Source organism: Acyrthosiphon pisum, chromosome X (assembly GCF_005508785.2).
Source record: "Acyrthosiphon pisum isolate AL4f chromosome X, pea_aphid_22Mar2018_4r6ur, whole genome shotgun sequence".
In the NCBI taxonomy this organism is placed as follows: Eukaryota; Metazoa; Arthropoda; class Insecta; order Hemiptera; family Aphididae; genus Acyrthosiphon; species Acyrthosiphon pisum.
The window spans coordinates 117,451,697-117,461,319 of NC_042493.1; the positions used below are offsets into that span (position 1 = coordinate 117,451,697).

The window sequence follows — 9,623 nt, forward strand, 5'->3', positions numbered from 1 at the left end:
TAATAGGTCAATTCACTCTAATATTTAAACTATTGGAGTTAAATGTGATCTTGTAAGTGTAAATTTGATATGTTATGCACTTGTAAGAGGGAGACAACGAATAACTGTGTAGCGTCTTCTTAACTTAAAATATTACTATAATTAAAAAAATTATTATTTTTTATTATTTATATATGTTACTTATAATTATTATAATAACATAATATACAATATTAATAGTATAAATGATGATGTACTAATATTTATAGTATTTTCAATGTTAAGTAACCCTAAACCACTAAAACGGTCTTGTAACATTGTTGTTCTCATCCATTTTCAATCTTTGCATAGTGAAAAACTACCTTTTACAAGTAGCCAAATTGATTGATAAAGTTATTGCTACATTGAATAATTTTGAAAGACTTGTTGCCCTTCATTGAATTTTTAGGGGTTGACACTACTTACAAATTAATTTTATCTTATAAAAAACTTTAATAACAATAAATTCTGAACTTAAGTTATCTTTACAAATACTAAAAGTTAGTATAGCTATTAATCACAAATTAATTTATTAGTGCAGGGGTCTCCAACCCAAGGGCCACATGTGGCCCTCATAATAGTTGTATATGACTCGAAAGTAAAATGTATAATTTGTATAAAAATCATGAACTAAGATAATATGGATTAAAACGTTGTTTGTTTTTAGATACCTTGTTGAATGAATAAGCAGTTATGAACTTAACTAAACTAAATTTAATAAGATTACACACTTTTGTTTAACCCGTCGTTGGCGACGTTAATATTTTCATATCATTAGTGTATAAGTAGACATTACAACGAATCTAAATCAGTTTTAAAAACTATTATCGCATTACTAGGTCGATCAGTATGATGGAAGAAATATTGGTATGTTTTGGTTAAAATAACTGGCCGCCGTCGAACCGCCGATCCCCGGCGAGCAAATACTGGTAACCGTCGACATTTGATGGTAATAAGACAGAAAGTTTATATATAGATTAGTTATTTTCCACGTATTTATTTCCATAAGTAACTTGTATGAGTATACTAAAAATATTGATATAAGCAAAATAATTTGAAGCCAATGGTTCCCAAAATAACACTAACAGTTATGTGAGCGAAATGCTCATAGCGTCACCAACGACGGTTTAAAAAAAAATAAAGTTTTGAATCATAGCCCGTGAAAAATTTATATTTATTTGTTGATCCTTGACATCCACCCCTTATATTGGTGTATTTGTTGTATTCTCCATTATTTCAACTGGGTGATTGAAATTAATAAACAAAAATCCGTAAAGATCCGTAAGATAAACTAATATTGTATATTATACAGAAATGGAGTGCTGTTGAAAACATAAAATACACTGATAAATTAAGGGCCGCTTCCCCAATCCATTCCATATTTGCGCCTATGCTTGTAACCCTATTATGTAACTTAATTCTATTTTTTGATTGTTTTTGTGTTTATATTTTATTAGGATATCGTATTAAATTACATTTTGATGGATATCAGTGTGATTATGATTTTTGGGTAAATGCGGATTGCCCAGATTTGTTTTATCCAGGATGGTGTAAATTGAATTCACGCATTCTACAACCGCCGAAAGATTATGGAAAAAAATTTGATTGGATTACATATCTTAGAGAGGCTCAAGCTTTCCCAGCTCCAAAGCACAATTTTGTCTCTACTAAACACATTAATGTAAGTGATACTAAATGACTATTCTATACTGATATAGATTAATTATCTTCAACCTTATGTGTCTTCAAATTGTTAAATGTAGTTAAAATATAAATTTGACCTTAATTAGATACTAGTTATTTATAAAATCAAATTAACTGACTTAGACTTTTTTCATACATATTACATAATAATCCATATTTTTTTCATTGCTTCTGTCATCAGTTTGAAATCCGCTTCTTTTCGTAGTTAATTGGACATCATTTTCATATTAATCTACTATTGGAAGTTTTGTTAAAATATTAACAAATTTGGCTGCTAGTTTTACAAACATTCTTACGTCATACAATTTACCCCATGATGTTCAATTATAATATTTTATGTACATATTATTATGTGTATCATTATAAAAATGGTAGAGATAATAATACAAAGCTATTATGTAATTCCAATTATCATGTTAGCTTAAAATTTATTTTTTTTGTACACAGAGTTCTAAAAGTCAACATAAATTTCATATTGGAGGAAAATTAGAAGCATTAGATAAAGTAACACGTGTGCTTGCACGTCAGTTAATATGTGTTGCCACTGTTGTTGATATATTGGGCAATCGTGTTCGTATTCATCTTGATGGGCGGACTGATGATTCGGATTATTGGGTGGATATTTCATCAAATAATATATATCCGGTAAGGTGGTGTGGTAAGAATGGTAAAACATTGATTCCACCTAAAGGTTATAAAAATACCTTAAATGCATATAAAGGTAATTCAATATTTTTTAATATATTGTTTCATTAAATTCATACTAAATATTATTAATTTCTTCAGATTCGCAAAAAACAAAAACTTTTAATTGGACTGAATACTTAAAAGAGACAAATAGTGATCCTGTACCTGACGATGCATTTGTTCGTCGACCAATACGAGACTTTTGTAAGACAATGATAATTGAGGTTGTTGATATTGTTGTTCCAAAACTATTAAGGATTGCTAGGGTAGTAGATGTTAGAAATAGTGAACTAAAAATTATTTATGATGGATTTGATAAAGAATATGAATACTGGGTTGAAGACGATAGTCCGGATATTCATCCCGTTGGTTGGTCATCACAAACTAACCATCCAATTGAAGTGCCACCAGGTATAAATTAACAAATTATATTAATAAATATATTTAAGTGGCCTTGCTATTTCTTTGATTTAAAGGGCAACAATTAGGCAGTTTTTAATCTCTTTGTCTCCGCCCGAGATCTATGTGATGGTTGTTAATGATTATGTAATGTATAATTCAATGTCGGTATCGACAATTGCCACTCTCGGCAAATGTATCATAATGTCAATAACTCGATAACAATATAAAATTCACTATTCACATTTTACGACACCTTTTATATTATTATGAATTATGATAAATGAAAGTTAACGTTGAATGCTTTTAATTTTGAACAGAATATTTAAATTCTACAAAAAAGTTTATAGATCATACAGAACATTTTCCATATTTAATTTTTAGTTAAATTACAATAATGATTTGATAAAACCGATATTTTCAAATTTACAATTATAGTTCAAAATTAAATACGATTATAATATACTTTTAAAGTGTTTTATACAATCTATAGACATATTATATAAGCAGAATTCAAATTTTTTTCAGAGTTAAAATCAACATAGTTAAAACGCTTTCACCTAAAATCTTTTTTTTTTTTATTTTTGAGTACTCCTAGCGTTAAATCACCCACTACAAAAATTATGGAAGAAAATATTTTTGAGAGTAGTTTTATATCAGTTTTACATTATATTATTATTTGACTTTCATAATAATAAAAAAAATAATATATACAATATATACACAATACATTCAATGTATACACAAATTGAAAATATTATTCTATAACTATATAGTTTTTGCAATGGGTATTTTTTTCCTAAGATTACTAAAAAGATTGAAAAAAAATGATTCTGCATAAATGTGTTTTGTCTATGTTGCGCGTTGGTCAAACAGAGAAAATGAACAATGAGCTGACATCCTCTTAAGCTTAAATGAATGGTAGTAGCGAGACCTTTTAGCTAATGAATTTAGTCTCAATTCTAATATTATATTTAATTAATTACATGTACATAACTAGAGTAAACAATAAGTGAAAACATTGATCACTGTAAGTTTTCCAATTTATTATGTATTTATTTTAATTAATAATTCTGTGAAATTTTTAGTACTTACTAACATTATAATGGTTGCTATTTTATTTTAAATGAATACAATTAACATACCCATATTCCTATACCACATCTGTAATTGTTTATTTGATTTTATGTACATTTTCAGAAACACATTGGTATTGTCTTGTTCCTGGTTGTAAAGGTTATGGCAATTCATCGAATAGTTTAAAAATGAATCATGACAAATTAGAAGATTGCCCATATGAAATAGACTCGTGGAAAACAGCTATTGCTGGGTTGAGACAGATGCCTGATCGATTGAAAATTCATAATGTTTTAACTACTACTACCTCAACATTGGCAAGGTATTATTAAATTCTGTTTTTAAATGTTGTCTTATTGATTTGTAACCGATTTGATTTAATGAATGTTATATAGTTCAAAAACTAAAAAAACTAATGTACATCATAACAAAAATAAGGAAAAAAACATAATAAATACAGAACATACGAATTTCATTGAGATCAAAGAAAAAATAAATGAAAAAAGGTAGTATGACTTATAAACTTATAAGTGTAATTATTTTATTTATAAATGATTTGATTAAAAATAATTTTAATGCTTTAGATTAAATTTTCTGTTGGATCCAAATAATATTGAACCAAAATGTGACACTGCTATTGAAAATACACTTAGCAATGACAAAATTCCAAGTATCGATAAAAAGAAATTGTGCAAAAATATTGGTCTGTCTTTGGCGGGATTTATTTCAAACTCTGTATCAACTGATACTGATATACTACACGGATATTGGACCATACATAATGATCAATTAGGTATACCACTATTCAATACTACTGATGTAAGAACATGGTCAGTTCATGAAGTGGCCTTATATGTTAAAAAAGTTGTGGCAAATTATAAATCAGATAGAAAAATCGATCGAGATTCCAGTATATCCGATCGTTTCATTAATCAAGTATAGGTTCATTATTATTTTTATTGCCGTGTTATACATTGTTTAATAAGTTACCATTTTGTATAGGTAATTGATGGCGAGTCGTTTTTAATGTTAAATCAAAATGATTTAATGGATACATTAAAAATTCCTTTGGGTCCAGCAATAAAAATTTTCAACGCAATTACAACGTTAAGACATAGAACATCTGATTATGATTTAGGCTTTCTTGATTTATGATTATGAATTTTACTAATGACACAAAATTTTATTTTATTCTAAAAAAATTTAATATTATTTTTAAAATCTTCTGAATATTTTTTTGCATGTATTTTTGTGTTCCTCATATTTGTACAATTTTATATTTTGTAAATAAAAACAACTATAACTAAAAACTTACAAGACTAACTACAATATACTATAAAAAAAATAAAGAAAAAATTTTATTTTATTTTATTTTTACAGCTTTTGTTTTTAGTAAATACTAGGATATTTATACATAGACATAATATATTATAATTTAAAAATGTGATTATATAAATGTATGTATAAATGAATGTTTATGTGTAGATTAGACCTCTGAGAAGAAGTTAGATTAATTTGAAAAGGGTAAAATTTGGTTTCTTCTTATTCATCAGATTTTAGTACGGTTAGCTTAGGTTAGGAGTTTGCATTAGTTGGTTATATTAATTCATCGTAGGGGGAATTAAGTAAAAACGACAAACTTGGTATAACTTTGATACTCTGGAGCTAAATCATACACACTTACGTATGGGTATAAACAGCACGGGTCCGCGATCTACCGCAGGTAGATTGCCTACCTGATAATATACTGCTGTGAATCGGAATTTTTATTCTGGGTAACAGAAAAGTTAAGATAAGTTTTGAACACCATACACCGAATTTTAAATAAAAAATTGAACAAAGTTTGAGTCATATAGAGTTGGTACATTTAACGGGTAACAAAGTGCACGGGATCAGTTATTTTTAATGAAAATATATTTATCATTAATAGCAATAGAAACATTTCAATACGTTTTCATTACCATTTTTATATTTACTTGCCGATCACATTAAACGATAAAATTTGAAAAATTATATATCTCATCGTCCGGAAGCAAAATAAACAACCAATCACGGGTGAAACTGTGACGGTCGGCTATATAATATTAATTCAACTTAAAGGCTATAATAAATAATAAATATATAAAAAGTCCAGACTGACAAACCGTCTTCACTCAGAATCGTTTTTCTTATACAATTAAATTATATCATTGAATTCAAGTTTAATACAATCCATTTTACACTGATAATTTATATAATTATTTATAATAATTGTAAGGGGTTTTCTACGACCGCACTATCCAAGAAAACTACTGAACCGATTTGGCTGACATTTTTTACTGTTATACCTGACATTCTGCTGAAGGTTTTAGTACAACTTTTGTTAATACAAAATGAGTATAAAGTTCTTGAGAAATTAAAAAACTAAGCTAATCTAATCCTTTATACGTAAAAGAACAAGCTTTTTGTGACTACACTATTAATTTTTTCCAATTTTTTTTCACAGTGTTCCAAATACCTTTCTGAGTGTCACAACATCGCCCAATATTTCATTTTTTTTCGGAGGGGAGGGAGAAGGGAATCTATATATATTATATACCTAAAATAGGTACCACTGAGTCACTGATCGTTGTATCTCAAAAACTACTCAACATACGAACTTGAAATTTGGAATAGTGGTTCTTCTATATTTTTACCGTGCAATAAGAAAAGATTTTAAAGAGATGCTTAAATTGAGGATCATATTGAAAATTGTATTTTATTTATTGAGTTGCCATTGGTTACAGCTATTAGTAGAAATTAGTGTTGATTTATTATCAGTTGCCATTGGTTATTATTGGGCAGATCAGGTACAAGCTTGCATCAAATTGAATTATTGAACTGCATATACTGCAGTAAGTTACACCCAAAATAGTAGTTGAACAATCATATTTTTTTTAAGATTTGTGATTTTTTACAGGTAATGAAGTTCATGGGTTCTGCTATAAAAATATATAAGATTAATACCGCTAGAAACTTTTCATTAGGTTTGTAATGACATTTTTATATTTACTTGCCGATCACATTAAACGAACAAATGTCAATAAAAAATTATACATATCGTTCAAAGGCAAAATAAACAACCAGTCACGGGCGAAGCTGTGATGGGTCGGCTAGTTATTTTATATATTTTAAGAGAAAATTAAGATCAATGATTATTAACTACAAGATTTTTGTTTGTCAATAATTTTATATTCTGAATCTATAGGTAAGGTAAAAATGTATATATTAAAAATGACATAAAGCCGTTTACAATTTTTGTTAGCATTCAAAGTTTGGTGAAATTAGATGTTCAAACGTTTAATAACAATTTATACTAAAATTATTCTGAGCTGAGCTATATTGATTTTACATTTTTTAATTTTTTTAACACCTTTTTAAACAATAAAAATGGTTTTTTGTAGTAAATACATTTAGTTAGTAGTTTGAGGGTTAAAAGTAAAACATTCAGAGTATTTTTTGAAATAACCAGAAATAAAAAAAATTAAGAAAAAACAATTAAACAACAATTAATTCCTTTCCTAATTTTACACAGGCTTAGTATTAGTGAAAAGAAAAGAAAATCCTTAATAGAAGTGCTATCTATTAGTTAGGAGTAGCGCAATAACCGGCAATGCCAAACATTGGGGCCTATAAAAAGAGGGTGTGTCTACTTCAAGATAGATATGTATTTAATTTAGTTACATTTTTTTGTGGTGAAGAAAAGAATGCTGGTTGTTGGATGGTAGATTTTCAGTGGAATTTTGGTTCTTCGAATACCACTTATTTTGATGTAACCATATTTATTGTAAAAACAAACAAGTTAGTATTAAATATTTAAATTTATGTATACTTAATTAAAATAAATAATAATTTTAATAAAAGATTTTCAACTCATTCAACATGTTTTATAAATATTATATATTTATACAATTCAAAGATTAAAATATATAATTAAATACCTACTATTTATATTTTACATATTTCAAACCTTTGTAATATAAAATCCTACTAACATTTTCAAACTAATTCATAAGTGAGCCTAATTAAATTTGGCCGTATAGTTGCCAATTGCCATGAAACAAATTTATTTAAAGGACTTATACTTATTGTTCTTTAAATAATTTAGTTAAAAACTACTCCAACTTTATTAATTTGTAAAATAAATTGGCTTAACTAATTAGATAATTATTATTTTATTTGTTGCACATCATTGAATTTAAATATTAATTTTTATATATATAAATATAATATTTTATGAAATTTGTTCTGAGTACTAGTATTATATATTTTATTTAGTTTTATTAATATTATTAATTTCAGTAGCATTTATTTGTTTGTAGATTCAGTGAATTGTGACTATTTTTATCTTTATAATATACTAATTAATGAAAAAGTCTAGAACCGAGGATTAAATTATATATAATACATATGTTAAACTTACTTATTAAAGTATTATTTTGTGAGGAAATAGGTATTGTTAAAACAATAAATCCACAAACATTTTTTTATTACAAAATATTGTTACGGTCCATTAAGACCGCTCTAATGTACAGTAGGTTATAAGTAGGTCATTGTAATGGATGATGTTAAATTATAATTCAATGATATAATATCATTGTATAAGAAAAACGATTCTGAGCGAAAGCGGTAAGTAAGCCTATGATATTATGACTTTTATATTTGATGATATTATTGTGAATAAAGTAATTTTTTGTTTATTTATTCTTACAGCATCAACATCATGACAATAGCTTACAATTAGATTAGTTATGTACATAAGGGGTTTTTTAAATGATGTTTGTATAAATTAAGTTAAATTAAGTTATAGATTTCAATTTTTTTTTTAAAAAGCGATTATTTTTTTGTACATCAGCATATGGTCCTATGGCTTCATACAGATTGTCTGGTATTTTGCATTCTTTTCTGGCCTCCATGTAGATTTGGCAATGGATGATGATGTGTTTGACTGTAATGGGAGAGTTGCAAAAAAGGCATATGGGAGGTTCGGTCTTTTCCATTGGGTATCCATGAGTAAATAACGTGTTGCCAATTCTCAGTCGGTTCATAATAACATATTCTTTTCAATTTGAAAGGTTGAGTTTTGGCCAAGGTTCAATCGAGTGTTTGATTTCCCTTAATTTATTTACGGTACCTAACTTGACGCCAATCTAAGTCCCATAATTGCATACAGTATTATAAAGTAAATTATATATAACCTATTTATGTGGAATCTTGTTTTAAATTTTCAATCTTTAGCTATAAAAGTTGCACGTTTTATACATTTTTAACTACAAAATAATTAATATATTTTAAATTTGATAAATTTTGTCGACATTCAAATATAAATTCTTATAAACGAAAATTACGCCCATGGATTTTAGATTCTGAGTGGAACGATGAATGTATTGATTTTACAATGATGTGTGTTTTTTTTTTTTTTTGTGTCTGTCATCGCCTTTTAGGACAGTAAAAGTGCTTGGATTTTCTTCAACAGTACCTTTTCTGATAGGAAAGTGAATCTAGTTGGTATTTTGGGGGGTCAAAAGTAAAATTTTCCCAGTAGTTTTCAGAAGCGTTGTGAAAAACAAATGAAAAATTAAGAAAAAATGGGAATTTATATGCAAAATCTGTTTTCGAGAAAATTCATTTTGGTTTTTGGTACAACTCTAAAACAAATGACCGTAGGTACATACAATTTTGACTGAAAGTTTATATTAGCATTTTCTATACACCATAAA

General features: G+C 27.0%; 1 protein-coding gene across 2 annotated transcripts in view; it reads left to right on the forward strand.

Moving 5' to 3' along the window:
- The window catches only part of LOC100168204 (lethal(3)malignant brain tumor-like protein 4), a 5,904-nt gene extending 786 nt beyond the window's left edge, over positions 1–5,118 (forward strand). The window contains exons 2-8 of one of the 2 annotated variants that reach the window (XM_029492560.1): positions 1,476–1,699; positions 2,170–2,443; positions 2,509–2,820; positions 4,009–4,207; positions 4,281–4,391; positions 4,470–4,827; positions 4,888–4,979. In XM_029492560.1, the coding sequence (XP_029348420.1) occupies positions 1,476–1,699; positions 2,170–2,443; positions 2,509–2,820; positions 4,009–4,207; positions 4,281–4,391; positions 4,470–4,827 (1,478 nt within the window). In that variant the 3' untranslated portion in view covers positions 4,888–4,979. Of the gene's footprint in view, positions 1–1,475; positions 1,700–2,169; positions 2,444–2,508; positions 2,821–4,008; positions 4,208–4,280; positions 4,392–4,469; positions 4,828–4,887 lie in introns of both variants that reach the window. The other variant, XM_029492556.1, reaches the window with a different exon arrangement.
- The last annotated feature ends 4,505 nt before the right edge of the window (positions 5,119–9,623 follow it).